Here is a 17213-nt window from a genome sequence, read left to right on the forward strand (position 1 = left end):
TCAGTTCGGTAAACGATATGAAATGCCAGCGTACCGAAATTTCGGTTTGATTTTGCCAATTTAACATCCCTAAATTAATAAATTTACTTATGGAAGGGTATTTTCATAAGATAATACCAAAACAAATGGGGTTTTTCGTAATTTGACCATAACTGAAGGTTATGGCCGTAATTTGCGCAAATTTTAATCAAGAACAGAAGTTTCTTTCCTAGTACAAAAGCTAGGTAGCCATCGTCGTCCTCAAGTAATCCCCGCTGCAAATAATCCCTCATTTTTTTTTCACTCTAAGAAGCCATGGGAATCGTCGCCTCCAAAAAACCACCTCCCAAACCCAACCCTTACGCCAGAAGAGATCCCTCCGAATATTCAAACCCGCCGCCAACCACCACGCTAACGCCGTCTGCGGCGGCGGCGGCGGAGGAGAAGACGGAGTTGGATAAGAGATTTGGTTTTTCCACGAAGTTTGCGAGCAGGTTCAAAATAATGGATGAGGTGAGGCAGGGGCATTTTGGGTACACGTGCTCCGCCATTGCCAAGAAGGGTGAGCTTAAAGCCCAAAAAGTTGCTGTCAAGATCATTCCCAAATCTAAGGTCTGTAATTATTTGCTAATCTCTTGACTTAAATTTGCTAATCCTGATTAATTAACTACATTAAAAAACCCATAAATGTTTTTGGACTTAATTTTAATTGCAATCATATATATGGTTTAATGAGAATGATCATCTGGCTACAATCTAGAATTGCCAAGTCAGCAATTTATATATAAATAAATAAATGCTCATATGGCAAGCTAGCATTTAAAAAATTCACTCTCCTGATTCAAGAACATGTTTCTTTAGTGTTCGTTTCGATGTTTTTGGGGTGACGATCAGTCGTCGTCTTGATTATTTGAATAGTCCCTTTCGCAAGAAAATGTGATGTACACTTAAACCTCTATAAATTAATACAGTCGGGACTAGCAAAATTCTATTAATTTAGCGAAATATTAAATTATCGAACTAATAATTTAGTTGGTTCTTACTGAATCGGGAATCGGGACCAGAAGAAACTATTAGTTAAGCGAGGTTATTAATTTATCGAGGTTCTACTGAGGTGTGAATTTTCGATTATTAAAACCACTTCTTAAGTACATTGTCACGGTTAGATCGATTGCTTCGACAAAGGGGCTCCTCCGAAGTAATGGTGAGGAAGAAGTGGTTGAGTTTGCATAACCGATAGTTTTCTCGAGTTCGACTATTCAAAGCATAAAACAGCTAGATATTTCAACCAAGTGTGTACAAAATAAAGGAACTAATATTAAACGTGTAGAAAGTGTCACATATACCGATGCTCGTTAGCGTAAATATTAAAATTATTTTTCTTTTCTTATATAGTAGTTTTGGTAGCTAATATCGCGATTTAAGCAATATAAGCAAATAAAGCATTCTCAGCTCGTGTGCTTTGAAATTTTTTTGTTCTTTTTTTTTCTTTCTTGTTTGGTTTTTATTCGAATATCTTGATTTTTTTCTCAACAGGTTACAACAGCTATTGCTATCGAAGCCGTTAGAAGAGAGGTCGAAATATTGCGTGTATTGACGGGACACCCTAATACCGTACAATTTTACGATGCATATGAAGACATTGATAATGTCTATATAGTAACGGAGTAAGCAAGTAATCGAGAATGATTTGAGACGATTCGCAAATCTGATTTAAAAAATAGCTCGATTTTTATTCTTATGAATCGCAAACTTTTTTTACTGCTCGTGTTTTTTTATAGGTTGTGTGAGGGGGAAGAGCTCCTAGATAAGATAATAAGGAGGTACTTTTCTTGATAATGTAACTCTCTCATTACTTAGTTATTTCTCTTTGCATGATCGGGTTTTTACGTAATCACTTACTTTTACTAGAAACGAGAAATACTCGGAAGATAATGCAAAAGAAGTTATTGTACAGATTCTAAATGTCGTAGCTTTTTGCCATCTCCAATGCATAGTGCACCGCGATATTAAACCAGAGGTAAGTAACTTTATACCAATAAAATAGTTCGTTTTATTAAAGTAACCGCATTTTATTTCATTGTCCAGAATTTTATATTCACATCCAACGATGAAATTTCCGAGTTAAAAGCTATTGATTTTGGACTATCGGTTTTTCTCACACCAGGTTAGTTTCATTTTTTTTTTCCTTACTTTTATATTATGTAAGAGAATTCGAGTATTACGAAACTTCAAAAAACACAGACGAAAAGCTCACTGAAATTGTTGGAAGCGCATATTACGTTGCGCCCGAAATTCTACAAAGATCGTACGGTAGAGAGACAGATATATGGAGTACAGGTGTTATAGCGTATATTCTTCTATGTGGGACCCGCCCTTTTCGAGAAGTTACAAAAGCTGATCCAAGTTTTGAAGAAAATGATTGGGTTTCGGTTTCTTGCGAATCAAAGGATTTTGTGAGGCGCCTATTGTGTGAAGACCCTAAGAGAAGAATAACTGCTGCTCAGGCTTTATGTGAGTCATTTCTTTCGCCGGAGAATTAAGCCGGATAAATTTAATTATTATTATTTTTTTATTATTTTTAATTTTTATCCTGAGCAGATAAAATGTTCGGTTTTGCAGGTCATCCGTGGATACGAAATCACATTAAAGTCAAACTCCTGATTGATGTTCTTATATTGACACTCATGAAAGAGTATATGCGATCGTCATCTTTGCGTAAGGCTGCCTTAAGGGTGTGTATATATAACCTAGATTTTGAAATAAAGAATACAAAAAGTTTGTGTTTTTTTTCCGGTTAAAGTTGGTAACAAAGCGATAACTGTATTTAACAACTTCTTACAGGCCTTGTCGAAGACATTAACAGAAGATGAACTCTTTTATCTTAAGGAGCAATTCTCTTTGTTGTGTCCAGATGCAAATGGAGGCATTACTCTTCAGACCATCAAAATGGTATGTAATTTAATTATAATAAGTGATTTAAATAAATAAATAAAATTCTCGCTATCGTTTTGGTTTGAGCAGGCGTTGACGAAAAATGCTACAGCTGCAGTTAACGGGTCTCGTGTTCTTGATTTCCTTGATCCTGTAATAACACCATTCTTTTTTTTAATTTTTTAATTTTTATTTTTTATATGTGGTTGAAATTAATGTAGGAATGCCCGTTTTTCTTTACGTATTTCAAATGCAGCTAAACGCACTGCAATATAGAAGGCTGTATTTTGGAGAGTTCTGTACAGCTGCTATAAGTGTCCGACAAATGGATGCACTCGACAATTGGGAAAAACGAGCTCGCTCTGCGTACGAGATATTTGAGAAAGATGGAAACAGGGCAATTGTTATCCATGAACTAGCATCAGTAATATTTTCCGTGTTTCTTATTTCTTTTCGTTTATTTTATTTTATTTTCTACAACGTGTTTTAATGTCGTATGTGTGTGATTTGCAGGAACTGGGGCTTAGTCCTTCTGTTCCGGTTCATACCGTTCTTCGAGAGTGGATAAGGCACTGTGATGGGAAACTCAACTTTCATGGCTTTGTGAAACTATTGCATTGAAACACGCCGAATTCTTGATGAAGACAGAACCGAAATAAATAATTCTTTCGACTATAGTAAATATCATATTGCCAAGAATTTTAACCGATATTCCTTACCACATTTTTTACACCGTGTGCTTGAGGAACTTGTAACTTGTAACTACTACAAGCGAACGAGGTTCCAAAATTGTCGAATTCAGAAATTAATTTGTAGGAGGTCCACAAAATGAGACCGTATCATCATCTTTGTTACCTAAGAATCAAGAGAGAACCAAAAGACGTATACTCGATAGTCGATATACGTCTGAAATTAGTCTAGCAACACAAGCCATAATAATTCATCAAAATTAAACCAACATACAACACTATCAGCAAATACGAATATTCATAAACATACAACACAAAAAAACGCATTTCATTCAGCACCGGATTTGAGCAACAAATTTGATCAGCTACATTCCTTTTCAATTTCATATCACCCAAAACAAAATCTAACTTGTCTCAGTTATTACTACCAACAGAACGGAAAAAAAAGGGGTCAACAATTGGCTACATTTCAGTTAGTAAAAAACGATGCAAGTCGTTAAATGACCTTTCTTGATTATCTTGACGAAAGACGTTGATACAAATCATCAGCCAAAACCTGCCTCAAGTTCTCCCCGTAATAACAACAGCTCTTCTCATTCTCCATAACCCTAGGCGGCTGCCCATTCTCTTCCGGCTCCTTCCAAATCTCCGGCTCGGGCTCCCTCGCAATCTGACACAAATTATGCAAAACACAACACGCCACAATTGTTTGAGGAGCATGATTCAATCCCACATTCATATCCTGCAAAATCTTCCACCTCCCTTTCAACAATCCAATAGCTTCCTCCACAGATTTTCTCCCCTTCATCAAACCCTCATCGAACGCATTCTGTGCAGGGGTTCCCGTTCTGTTGTAACTAAACGGAGTAAGCAAAAACGACAGCATTGGAAAACACCAGTCCCCGACTATGTACGGCCTCACTGGCTGCCCTCTAACAGTAACCGCCTTGTCCCAAATTATATCACCAGAAATCAAACGATTGTATAGTAAACTGTCTCGAAAGTGGGTTGCGTCGTCGAATCCACCGGGGGCTTTTACGCAAACATCCCAAAATATCTTCTTGTGATCTGCAACAACTTGAAGAAGAACCGATGGGAATCCGTACTTAGAGGTGTACATTGAAGAGTTGAGGGTGTTGGGGCTGATTTTGTGGAGCTTGACTGGAGTTGTATCGATGGCGCCGCACATGTTCGGGAGTGATGTCAGCTCTTGAAACCCTTGTGTTGTTTCGACCAGTCGGCGGCGTGAGACGGGAATTTTGATGAATTCGGGGTAGAGTTTGGTTGCTAGGAGGCGCGTGACCATGTTTGTGATTTTGGAGATTAGGTAGGGTTCGAGGGAGTAGCGGGAAGCTAGGGTTTTTAGGGTTAGGCCGTGGGAGAGGCGGGAGAGGACCATGGCGACGGCGTAGTCGGAGGGGAGGGAGAGCTGTGATTGGGTTATGTAGGGTTTGAGTTTCTCGACGACGGTGGTGAAGACGGGGTAGGAGAGGCCGTACAGGGATCGCCACTGTGCGTCGCGGAGGGGGGCTTCCATGGCCCAAATGTGCTCGGTGGATAGGGCGCGGAAGGCGGCGACGGAGAATTCCGATGGGGGTTTCACGGCGGCGGAGGAGGAGGAGGGGGACGCGGAGGAGGGTTTGGGGGTTTTTTTGGTTGGGGGGTGGGATGCGAGGTAGGAGAGGACGGAGGCGAGGGTGAAGAAGAGGAGGGGGGCGGCGGAGGTGGAGGTGGCGTCGGCGGCGGAGGAGGAGAGGGTGGTGGAGGAGAGGATGGGGGAGGTGGTGGGGTCCAGGTAGTTGTGGAGGTGGAGGAGATTCGATAGCATCATTAGGAAAGACTGATCCATGTTTTTTTCCGGTGAGAATTGAGGTCTGATTTCTGTGAAAATTTTGGGGGAGATGAAAACCCTAGAGAGAGAAAGTGTTGAGTTCTGGAGAGCAGATGTTAGATCGGCAGAAAAAAGGAGACGACGACGGCAATACGACACCGTTTTGGGATAGTTGGATGATTGCATACGGTGGAGCTTTTAATTGCTGCTTGCAGTGGCAGCTGCATTTTTTAATTAAAGGTTTAAAATTAAAACTCAAGTAAATTAAATGTTGTATTACAATTGATTGCAAATTTGCATAGTTGTAATTTATTTTTATTTTAAATTTTTTGTTCTATGGATGAGGAATAAAATGTAAAGATACATCGTTGACCAAACGTGGACTTTAATTTTGAGGATAAGCCATAATCATACTCTAATTGTAATATATAAATAGTAGGGAATTACAAAAAAACCTCTGAACTTAGGCTAAATAATGAAATACACACTCACCTATCTGTAATAACTAAAATTTCGTTCTGATTAACTGTTGATCGAGTTTTTTAACATAAAAATGTGTACTACCTTCTATTAAATAAGTAAGAAATAAAAGAAAATATCTGAAATTGTGTAAAGTCTATTTTTCGAAATAAAAGGAAAAATACCAATGACAAATCAAAATCGTAAGGGGTTAGTGTAAGACGGGACAAACTTTAATTACGAATAGGTGAAGGTGGTTTTGTAATTTAATCTAAGTTAAGGGGGTTTTTGTAATTTACCCTAAATAGTAGTAAAATGTAAATGAAATCATTAGAGTTCAAAACGCCGTCACTTTGCGAGGGAGAACAGAGAAAAGGGGGAAAAAGAATCCCAGATTTAGGGTTTTTTGAGAAGCGTCAAGAACTTCGAATTCCGGAAGAGGAAAAATCAATCGAATCCTTGAAATTCAAGTGCTGCATTTGCTGCTTCTCTGAAACCTGAAGTAGATTAAGTTTATTTGCAGCCATGACGGAGGTACTACGAGCATAAATTACATTACTTTTTGTTCATTTGCGAAATTTTCAATTTGAATTCCAAATCTGCATTTCACGAGTAGCTTTTCTTATATTTAAATTGTTTAATCCTTCCTTGTACTTAACGAATCGTAATCATATGGAAAACAGCTTTTTCGAACATCCGATTTTTAGCCACTCCACGTAGAATATTTTCAAGTGCTGATAATTTTGACCAGATTTTTCAAATTTGCAGCCCAAAATTTCTGTTCATATTCGAGAGAATAAGATGATCTTCTTCATAGATCATCGTAATTTTGCATTATGTTGTTTATTTGATCTGAAAACTCGGTTATCGTCTATTTTGCAGTACTGGGTAAGTCAGGGTAACAAATGGTGTGACACCTGCAAAATTTACATATCGAACAATCCGGCCAGCATTAGAAACCACGAGCTTGGACTGAAACACAAAGAAAATGTCACAAAGAGGCTTAATACTATGCGCGAAGATAAAGCTGCGAAAGACAAACAAGAAAAGCAAACAGCTCGGGTCCTGGAGCAGATAGAATCCGTAAGTAAATTATAAATTTCCCGATAGTTGTCTAGCATAATATCTAAAATATTAATGTTTGTGATTTTAATTATCTCGGTTTTTGTGACAGTCGTTAAGAGATTATGCCATTTAGATATCTATATGATGCATGCTTACGAGATGAATTTATGTTTTAAGTTTATTCGTTGGTTATTATGCTTAAAGGCCTTACCCCACTCACAAGTAGCTATGTCCAAATTATTAGGCCTCGTTTGGTTGCCAAGATAAGATTAAATAATCTAATGAAACCCAATTGTATTATTGGACTTCGGAAGATCCAATGAAAAAAGATGCCTACAAGGCAAGATAAGCCATGATAACATAAAATTTGTGGGTCGACCCAGTAAGTTATTGTGGATACCAAACATCAAATAAAGTCCGATTATTTAGTTAATCATGGCTAATCTTCCCAACCAAACGAGGCCTAACAATATTCAGTATACACGTTTTTTTTCTTCTTCTGATATTCAGCTACTATCTAAATTAAAGCACCTCGGTTGTTTATGTATTGGAGGTGATATTCTAGAGAACATCTACTTCTGTTTATTTGGTGTTGTGTTACTCCGGTTCTCTTACAATTACTGTTTGTCTGTCAGAAAGCGAAGCGCAGCTATCAGAAGGATTTAGCTACTTTTAAGGAGGCACGAGAGTCGAATGCACAAGCACTCGTTTCTGAAGATAATGACGAAGGAACTGGTCATGGTTCCTCTATGCCTGGAGGTAATAAAAACTTGTTGTTTAATTGTATATATTAATTAGTTTCGTCATATGAAATGACTTTCGTACACCGACCAACTGCTCAAAATTATCACTTTCAAATCATGATAAAATAATATAAATCATTAAACATAATTGCTATTTCTCGACTTTTTTTTTTTGGTTCAATTTATTTGATTGTCTTGTTCGTTTTCTTTATGACGGGCAGAATGGGAGTACGAAAGTTCATCAGGATACTACTATAACCAAAAGACAAGTTGTTACTACGACCCTAACTCCGGCTTCTACTATACAGATGCTCTAGGTATATATATATACATTTTCCGTAATAATCTCTACCGACAAGATTCTTCATTCATATGCTGCTTTCTAACGGTTGTTATTCAAACGGAGCAGGTAAATGGGTGGCGCAAGAAGAGGCCCTATTAGCAATTCAAGATTCTTCAGGGACTATCCAAAAGAAACCCAGTTTCGGGAAGCCACAATCAGTTACCGAAAGTAAAACTGCTTCAACTTCAACTTCTGAAAGTGGGCCCCCACCCGGGCGTGTGGTATCGAAGCCACTCAATCCAATGAGACCCGTTAAAGGCGCCACATCATCGGTTGCCGTCAAGAGAAAAAGGCTCGATGAGAAGCCGAAAGCTATGTCGAAAGAGGAAGCAGCTGCTCTCAAGGCTAGGGAGGCTGCTCGGAAAAGAGTTGAAGAGAGAGAGAAACCTTTGCTTGGTCTTTACAGGCACTGACGTGGCATTTTGATTCCAGAATCTTCTGTCTCATGCATTGGAATGATTGATGTTAAATAACTATTTTTTATTTTGTAGTAAGAAAAAAGATTTACAATTTTTCTTTTTCTCAGACCAGTAAAAAAAAAAAAAAAAAAACAGGATTTTGAGTAATAATAAGATGACGACGGCACGTGGTGGTGGTGGGTCTGTTTTGTCTTCTGAATTGTGTCGCACGTGTTGAAATTTTTGCAGTAATCTTGTTATATATGTCAACGTTTCACACTGACATTTAATTTTGTAGTCAATTTTGTCAGGAAAAAAAGAATTAATAAACCTCATTATTGCCACATATTTCCTAATTTTTGTTCTTGTCATGTAAACCAGAGTCTAGTACTTATAGCACGTAATAACAAGATATGACATATTAATATTTGACCGACTTATTCATTTTATGGTCCCTAAACTTTGCAGTCATAGTCAGATTCATCCATGTATTTTTTGATTTCGATCAATTTCATCCCTGAAACACAATTTTACCGCCAAAATCAATAATTTTTCACAAAATGCCCACATTATCCACAGATTGAACCATATGTCAACTTTCTACTGGTCAACAGCTTAGACTTTTCCAATATCCCAATTCCAAAATATTAATAATTTGTTTTCTCAGAGTCTACTACTCATTTCTTGACCAGTTAACATTTGACGGTGGGGTGGGTGGGTGTTTTGGGGGGTGGGGGTGGGTGGGAAATTTAATATAAATTAACAGAGTGAAAACGAGAGGCTTTGCTGATGACTATTCATTATTATTTTAAAATTTTATATATTTACGACTATGAAATCGACTGTTGACAACGATGTTACCGTTGGAAATGGGAACGAAACTGAATTTTGACGATTTCGATTCGAATATTTTTCGATTTTAGACTCTATTTTTTTCATTCAGAATTCTGAAATCTTGATTTCCAGTTTCTTTTTTCGATTTGTTCGATTTCCGCCCCTACCAAGGAAGAAAGTAATTTTTTGAGCTGTAAACTAGATAAGAGACTTTATATGATGTATCAGGTGTCATAATTAAGAGAATAATTAATGAATCTAACACCCTGGGATTAAATGATTACACCCACCATTAGTGTAATGAATTAAGTTCATGTATCCTCTTAATCTAATTGGTGGAATCGAATATTCTCCTCGTGTAAATTAAAAGTTAGCACAATTACAGGATTTTAAATTTGAATTCCTTTCCTGCATTATGGAACATTATTAACCTTTTCATCATAAAAAGCTAATTAGAGCAATGTTTGCTGGTTCCAACTTTTCCTTGAAAGAACAACTGTTGTTTTTTTTTCTTTTTTCTTTTTGTTTTTCTGAAACAAAAATTTAATAACCCTTCATAATTACGGCCATCCCAGATAAAAAGTCAAATTACAAAAAATCCCTTTTGTTTGGGTGATTATAATCACCCCTCAACTATAAATCTTCTTATATATCCATCTTTGCGGTGCTAAATTTAGTGGAATATTCTAGATTCCATAGAATGTTCTCTAGTTTGTACTGATATTGTGCAAAAATGCAATTTCTGATACACTACAATTTGATATTTACAAGCCAAGAGACACATCATATGATCATCTTGTTTCAAAATGTGTCGTTCGAATGGGGTAAAACGGGTACAAACTGGAGAATATTGACATAATCTCGAATATTTCATAAAATTTCATACCGTAAGGATGCACGTACAAGTAAATTCATAATTAAAGAAAATAGTTGCAATTACCCAAACAGAAGTAGTTTTTTCATAATTTAACATTATTTCATGTGGCCCTAATTCACCCTAAATTAAATTCACCGACTTCTCTAAAGATACTAGAGAATTTTTTTGTTCATTTTGTGATTAATATAAAAAGATTTTATTGACGATTATACCCCCATACGTGTAAGACTGGTCAGCGAAAAGCCAATGATATCACGACAACAACATTCTGTGAATGGCTAAACCTCATTGACTTTTGTGACTGATCACGTTCGTAGTTCTTTATTGCATGTGGCACTCTTATATTTACCATGATTATTGAAAAAAAATAAAAAAATCATTGCATTATTTTTATTACATAAATCCCTAAAACTCATTATTTTTGTGACAATATATTCTATTTGCTAATATCAATAACATGTTGAATTTTGTAAGCAATTTAAAGTAGAATAGTTCGTCTTCCACAAATTAACATTACGTCATCAAATAGAATTGTTTTGATACATATAAACAAAGTATTATTCTTCAATTACAGTATAATAAATAATAGTTAAAAATATTTTTTTCTAAAAAAAAAAAAAAAAAAAAAAAAAAAAACAGAAATTCTTGTAAGAAGCACAAACCAGAGAGATTAATCAACGTAGAAATGAATGAATGAATCAGCCACGAGACAAAGAACCATTTGACATCGGCGCAATTCCTTTCGACATTTCAGAAACTGTCGGATGAAACCCTAGACAACCCAGAAACCCTCTTTTGTACGGCAGCGTTGTTCTCTTCCTCATTTCCTCCGACAGCGCTCTGTTTACTGTATAATGCAGTTCGTGCGCCGATATCGCCGGCCCAGATGTCCTCCTCCTGCTCGAAACCGATCCCACGCTTTCCGTCGATCTGAAACTCGAGTTCTTCACCTCTTCCTGCGGTGGCGGCGGAGGTGGTTTTCTTAACATAGTGTACTTCTTGAGTTCATCTTCGTCTTTGGCCCGACTTTCGGATGCGCTTCTGAAAAGTAAGAGGTCTTTGATCCTCCATTTTTTGTACCAGAATGAAGAGAAGGAAGATAATAATGGTGGATTGGTTTTAGTGGGTTGTTGTTGTTGTTGTTGTTCGTGTTCGTCGTCGTCGTCGTCGTCGTTGTCGAATAAGAGATCGGAGACTCGGAGTGGGGAAACGGATCTTGAACCTTTGTTATTGTTTGTTGTTCTAGAATGTTCTCTTCCTCTTTTGTCGGTTTTGTTCTCTTGGAGTTTTTCTTTGCGGGTTTGATCGATGGCGGCGGCGAAGGGGTCGAAATCGTCGGCGGGTCTGTTTCTGCGGGGTGAAAATGCCTCAATGATGAAGTTTTTGGGTGATTTTGGTGATTTAGGAGAGTCCAGGGGTCTGTTTTGGTCGTACAGGAACTTTGGGGGTGGTTTCAGCGGTTTGATTCTGCCGCCGTCGAAGAGTTCGTCGGCGGGTAAGGAGCTGAAGTGGCCGCTGAAGTCGAAGGCGAAATCGGCGTCGTTCAGTTCTTGATCAGCGTCGCCGTAGTTGGAGGAGGCGGTGGAGCTGATGGCGGCGGTGGATTTGGGTGTTCCGGGTTTTTCTTCCCAGTGGAAGGGGATTGACGACATGGAGTCGTCGGCGGCGGCGGCGGCGCCGTCGTGGAACTGGTGGTAGAAGGCGGAGATGCGGGTTGGGCTGGCGGGGAGGCTGTAGAAGGTAGTGGGGAAGCGCTGGGGGCTGGAGGACGCGCTTATGTACGGCGTGGTGCACGTGCTGTCGAAGTTGAATTCTGCGGCGGCGGCGGCGGCGGAGGGGGGGGGGGCGGAGGTGGAGGAGGAGGGGGCCATCACCTCCGTCTCCATTTTAGTTAACTAGTTAATGTGTGTTGTGTGTGAAAAAAGAAGAGAAGAAAATGGATTGTTGAGTTTGTTTATATATATGTTGGCGGTGGGGGAAGGGAGGAGGAAGGGCGGAAATTTGACTTATGGTGGAGGAGCCGCCGCCGCCTCTTTGCTGATCACAGATTTGATGGTTTTGTTTGGGCTTATTGACATTTTTTTTTAATTTAAATTTAACGGTAAATTACAACCACACCGCTGATGTATGGTTAGATTATGAAAAAAACCCTTATGTTTTGATAATTACAATTGTCACCCTCAAGTATGAATCTTCTTACACGTCCACCCTTATGGTGTCAAATTCAACATAATCTTTCAGATTACGTTGAATGTTCTCTAATTTGTACTTGTTTTGTGCAAAAATGAAGTTTCTGATGCACCGTAATCTGAAATTTTCAAGCCAAAAGACGCATCTTATGATCATCTTGTTTCAAAATATGGAGCTTGAATACGATAAAACGGGTACAAAATTGAGAATATTATATATAATCTAGAAGATTCCATTAAATTTGACATCGCAAGGTTAGACGTGTAAGATGATTTATAGTTGAGGGGTCGTTGTAATTACTCAAACAAGATGGGTTTTTCGTAATTTGACCATACCTTAGGGTGTGGTTGTAATTTACCCTAAATTTAGTTTGGGCTTATTGACACTTGCGTGACAATTTAATATGTTGATTACCACCTCTAATAACTTCTATTCTAATTTGCACATTTTATTTATTTTATTTTATTTTGTTTAATAAAATAAAAACAATAATATTTCAAATAAATTAAATTAATAATTGATAGTTGAGAAGCGGGATATACGAATAAATTTGTAAAGCATATTATATTGCATATGTCAGATCCTAAACGTAACACGTTACAGACAACCTCAATTGAGTGCAACTCGACTTCTTGTATTTGTAAAATATATATTAAGGTATATATCATATTCTATTTATATTTTAAAAAAATGTTTGGTCTCAAATTGATTAGTATTGTTTTAAAAAATTGGAATTTTATATTTTATTCGAATGGGACTCGATTAATTATAAAATAACTTTTTAGTTGTTCGAACCATTTACAACCCATAGATTAATAATTGGATAATATATATTCATTTTCAATTAATTTATTTTTATTTTCCCTGCAGAGTTTGGGCCAATTAAATTACAAAGACGGGCCATCAAATTAGACAAGTATCACAAAGAAAATCAACAATTAATTTATTTTAATAATTTTGATTTTATCCCTATTTAAATAAATTAGATTAAAATTGATTGACAAAGTCTGGTAATTCTTCATAGGACGTGTTTGTTTCTGCTAACGTGCAGGCCTCATTATATTGCCCTTTTTATTCTTTATATTATAATTTATTATTTGTTTTTTAACCTTGTGTTTGTCACTCTCATAGACGTGTTAAACACAAATTAATAGTTAATTATAAATCAATTATAATTTAAGAAAACTAGATGGTTTAACCAGTTATTTTTTAACAAAAAATTACAAGTTACAAACTGTTTGATATGAACACTATACCTACCGTTAGCATGTACTTGTACATATATATTCGTGATTTGTATAGTACAACGGTACGACAAAATGCGAATTCTGATAGGCATATTCATTTTTTATGTCATAACCTAGTAGTCGTAAGTTATGTGATCGATACACTCCGCGCACACTAGTAAATATCGAATATAGTTATGTTGTGTATGTGCAACATCAAATTAAAAAATAATTAAATGAAATATCATATTAAAATATAATTTCGATTGGTGATTTTTCCACAATTTCAAATGTGTGATCCGTGTATTCTGTATAAGAAGCATTTCCAATCTCCCATAAGAACCTACGTTCTTAGTTATGGATTTATATACAATCATAATATTTTTGAACAGAAGCCGTCTTAGCTCAGCTGGTAGAGCGCATGGCTTTTAACCATGTGGTCGTGGGTTCGATTCCCACAGACGGCGATTGTTTTTAATTTACATGCAAACCCTTATAATTTTAGGGTTTTTAATTTTTAATTTAACCCTTATAACTTTAGGGTTTTTAATTTTTTAGTTTTTAATTTAACCCTTATAACTTTAGGGTTTTTAATTTTTTAGTTTCATTTCGCATGTAATTCAATTCTTACAAGTTGAATATAAGATACTGTTTTCACAAAGACATTACAAATAAATTGTATAATTATTAACTTTTTAATTCTACAATATAACAAATAATTATTCAAAAAAAAAATTTGGTGCATGAATCATTTTAATAAGGGTTAAATACAAAAACACCCCTATACTATGAACTTTGTATCATATAGCCCCCTGTACTACACATAAATACAAAAACCCCCCTCACATTACACTTTTTCCAAATATGACGAACATACCCCTACTCAAGCATGGGTAAAATTCATTTTCATCCCTGAGGTTTACAGTCAAAATCAAATTAGTCCCTCAGGTTATAATTTGCTTCAATATCATCCTCTAAATTCAATTTCACTACTAAAATCAAATATATTTTACTTAATACCCACACTGCCCTTCAAACCCTGGGGACGAAAATGAAATATATCTAATTTGATAATTTTAAAATTATAATACTTATTTAAACAATTTAATAAATCAGCTTAATTCCACTTTGCACCCTTAAAATATACCATTTCGACACTTTGCACCCTTGACATAAATTAATAGCACTTTGCACCATAGAAACACAATATATCTTGCATAATGCACCCCAAATATATTTATAAAGCTAAATAAAGGCAATTGAATATTTTTAATGGTATTCTTTTAGGATGTCAAATGTGAAATTAATTTTTTTTTTATTCATCAATCATTTTGAAACTATAAAGTGCAAAAATAAAAATATATTTCATCAACATATTTTAAAAAATATTTTTTTATCACAAAAACTATTTTACTAAAAAAAATCCTTCAGCTATTAGATTGGAGGTTGAAAAAATTAACAATTTAATTTGTTATTTTGAACCCCGAAAAAAAAAACGCAATAAAAAATGAAATTCTCTTTATTATTCAATTCATGGTGCATTGTGAATGATTTATTGTGTTTTGAGGCTGCAAAGTGTTATTATTGTTTTTTAATGGTGCAAATTGCCAAAGGCTCTAATGTGAAGGTGCAAAGTGCTATTATTATTTTTCAAGAGTGCAAAGTGCCAAAAAGCTCTATTTCAAGAGTGCAAAGTGGAATTAAGCCATAATAAATCATAATATCTGATACATATGCATGAAAAATAGATATCCCAGGAACTTAGCACAACACTATGTTTTAGAAATTTTGCAACAAAATAAAAAAATAAATATTAAATGCTAATTTATATGAACCAAACAATTATAGCATTTATGTTTAATATTTTAACAAAAATATAAGTATATTACTATTAGTTGGGCTTTATATATATATATATATATATATATATATATACACACTAAGTATTTCCAAAATTTTGAGAAAAATAGGTGGGCTTCACACAGATATTAAATAAAGTTTTGATCATGTGATAAATACTAAAAATTATTAAAAACTTTGCATTAAGTAATTATGCGAAAATATGAAATTGGTCAAAAAAATTGATGTTAAAAAAATTGCAAACAAAAGAAGAAAAAAAATTGTGTAAAGCCCAAAATTAGGTACATTTCATTTTCATCCCCAAGGTTTTGAAGGGTAGTGTGGACATTATGTAAAGTATGCTCTTTTTTTGCGGTAAAATTGTGTCCAAAGGATGATATTAAACAAAATTAGAAACATAGGGACTATTTTGCTTTTGACTCTAAACGTCAGGGACGAAAATGAATTTTACCCACTCAAGCATATATATAATCTGTTTGAGCCATTTTCCATTATATATTTTTACCATTTTTAGTCAATTTTACGTGGGAAATTTTGGTATATATATTTTTTTGTCCAAAACATCTAATTACTTAGATTTTTTAATTTTTTATGAATAAAACCTTTTATTTTTGTCATTTTGAGTTTCTTCATTTTTTTTCTTCTTAAATGTCTTCCGGTAGTTCAAACATCCTAAGATTGCAAACATCTTTACAATCCTATGATTGTTGCAAATTTAAGCTACCGGAAGTCATTTAAGAAAAAAAATGAAGAAATTCAAAATGACAAAAATAAAAGGTTTTATTCAGAAAATAAAAAAATATCAAAGTAATTAAATGTTTTGGAGAAAAAAAATAAAAATATCAAACTTTCCCAATTAAAATTGACCGAAAATATTAAAAAATATAGTGTAAAATGTCTCAAACAAAATCTTATATTTATAGGCTTATATTTATGTAAAGTAAGAGGGGTATCTGATAAAAAATCCATAGTACAGTGGTGTTTTTTATTTAACCCTTTTAATAATTTTGATATTCAACTGCGTAACCTCCAACCTTCATATATATTTTAAAAAAAAATGATATTAATATAGTCCATAATTAATGCAGTTTAAGAGAAAAAGTGCTAATTAAATTCTTGAAGAGATTGAAATCGTTGTTTTAATTTCATACCTCGGCTTGGATGTACCAAAGGTACCACCATGGATCGGAGTCGTTATCGGTGAAGCGACTATATGTATCTCCACTACGCATTCGTATTCATATTTATAAAATTAAACGATACAACTTTCAAAACATTAATATATATTGTATTGTTCGAAATTTAAGATTACTTGTTATATCCCACATATTAATAATATACGTAAGTACGTACAAAAAGTTTATAACTTGTTACTGATTAATTTAGTCTAGCCTGTATTTTACAATGTGGATATCATTTGTGAGTGATTAGTTAAAACGACAAGGGCTCCTGTGCAAAAAGAAAGCCAAAAAACTAGCTCGATACCATCAAGAATTCCAGAATATTGCATGGAAACAAAAAATTATGGATATATATATATATTATATGGAAATAAGAACGAAAAATAACAAAACGTCTCATATTTGTTCATCAATGACAGTTTGGCCGAGTGGTCTAAGGCGCCAGATTTAGGCTCTGGTCCGAAAGGGCGTGGGTTCAAATCCCACAGCTGTCATATTATTTTTTATTTAATTTTTTTATTATTTAATAATTAAATAAATAAAAATTAGTGAACTCCTAACCTATAAATATCAATACGTCGCCGTTTTTTATGAATAAGAAATT

At 35.1% G+C, this 17213-nt stretch overlaps 4 protein-coding genes and 2 non-coding genes across 6 annotated transcripts; 4 read left to right on the forward strand and 2 right to left on the reverse strand.

Moving 5' to 3' along the window:
- The first annotated feature begins 192 nt into the window (after positions 1–192).
- LOC105957581 (CDPK-related protein kinase) lies at positions 193–3758 on the forward strand. Its single transcript, XM_012981517.2, has 11 exons — positions 193–591; positions 1516–1646; positions 1761–1802; positions 1891–1999; positions 2068–2146; positions 2224–2493; positions 2602–2714; positions 2824–2931; positions 3004–3066; positions 3170–3337; positions 3427–3758. Exons 1-11 carry the CDS (start codon positions 295–297, stop codon positions 3532–3534), a joined length of 1488 nt encoding a protein of 495 aa, XP_012836971.2. The 5' UTR covers positions 193–294; the 3' UTR covers positions 3535–3758.
- A 151-nt stretch (positions 3759–3909) lies between these two features.
- On the reverse strand, positions 3910–5705 carry LOC105957580 (PIF / Ping-Pong family of plant transposase). The gene has a single exon (XM_012981515.2). The coding sequence runs from the start codon at positions 5617–5619 to the stop codon at positions 4117–4119; it is 1503 nt and encodes a 500-aa protein (XP_012836969.2). The 5' UTR covers positions 5620–5705; the 3' UTR covers positions 3910–4116.
- A 516-nt stretch (positions 5706–6221) lies between these two features.
- On the forward strand, positions 6222–8661 carry LOC105957579 (C2H2 and C2HC zinc fingers superfamily protein). Its single transcript, XM_012981514.2, has 5 exons — positions 6222–6426; positions 6775–6975; positions 7593–7716; positions 7922–8017; positions 8110–8661. Exons 1-5 carry the CDS (start codon positions 6418–6420, stop codon positions 8454–8456), a joined length of 777 nt encoding a protein of 258 aa, XP_012836968.1. The 5' UTR covers positions 6222–6417; the 3' UTR covers positions 8457–8661.
- A 1987-nt stretch (positions 8662–10648) lies between these two features.
- Positions 10649–12231, reverse strand: LOC105957361 (uncharacterized). The gene has a single exon (XM_012981286.2). It carries the CDS (start codon positions 12036–12038, stop codon positions 10851–10853), a length of 1188 nt encoding a protein of 395 aa, XP_012836740.2. The 5' UTR covers positions 12039–12231; the 3' UTR covers positions 10649–10850.
- Positions 12232–13962: 1731 nt separating this feature from the next.
- Positions 13963–14035, forward strand: TRNAK-UUU (transfer RNA lysine (anticodon UUU)). The gene has a single exon. It is a non-coding gene; the product is annotated as a tRNA-Lys (tRNA).
- Positions 14036–17023: 2988 nt separating this feature from the next.
- TRNAL-UAG (transfer RNA leucine (anticodon UAG)) lies at positions 17024–17103 on the forward strand. Its single transcript has one exon. It is a non-coding gene; the product is annotated as a tRNA-Leu (tRNA).
- Positions 17104–17213: the final 110 nt, after the last annotated feature.

This window comes from Erythranthe guttata, chromosome 2, assembly GCF_056151865.1.
Source record: "Erythranthe guttata isolate IM_541 chromosome 2, IM_541, whole genome shotgun sequence".
Classification (NCBI taxonomy): domain Eukaryota; kingdom Viridiplantae; phylum Streptophyta; class Magnoliopsida; order Lamiales; family Phrymaceae; genus Erythranthe; species Erythranthe guttata.

What these genes read in the sequence shown, in the direction of transcription:
- LOC105957580 (XM_012981515.2), bottom strand. Translation starts at nt 5,619, where the DNA reads ATGCAATCATCCAACTATCCCAAAACGGTGTCGTATTGCCGTCGTCGT.
- LOC105957361 (XM_012981286.2), bottom strand. Translation starts at nt 12,038, where the DNA reads ATGGAGACGGAGGTGATGGCCCCCTCCTCCTCCACCTCCGCCCCCCCC.
- LOC105957579 (XM_012981514.2), top strand. An exon ending in TGGTTCCTCTATGCCTGGAG is followed by an intron (nt 7,717 to 7,921) that starts GTAATAAAAACT and finishes TATGACGGGCAG; the next exon opens with AATGGGAGTACGAAAGTTCA. An exon ending in CTACTATACAGATGCTCTAG is followed by an intron (nt 8,018 to 8,109) that starts GTATATATATAT and finishes CAAACGGAGCAG; the next exon opens with GTAAATGGGTGGCGCAAGAA.
- LOC105957581 (XM_012981517.2), top strand. Translation starts at nt 295, where the DNA reads ATGGGAATCGTCGCCTCCAAAAAACCACCTCCCAAACCCAACCCTTAC. An exon ending in AATGTCTATATAGTAACGGA is followed by an intron (nt 1,647 to 1,760) that starts GTAAGCAAGTAA and finishes GTTTTTTTATAG; the next exon opens with GTTGTGTGAGGGGGAAGAGC. An exon ending in TTATCCATGAACTAGCATCA is followed by an intron (nt 3,338 to 3,426) that starts GTAATATTTTCC and finishes TGTGATTTGCAG; the next exon opens with GAACTGGGGCTTAGTCCTTC.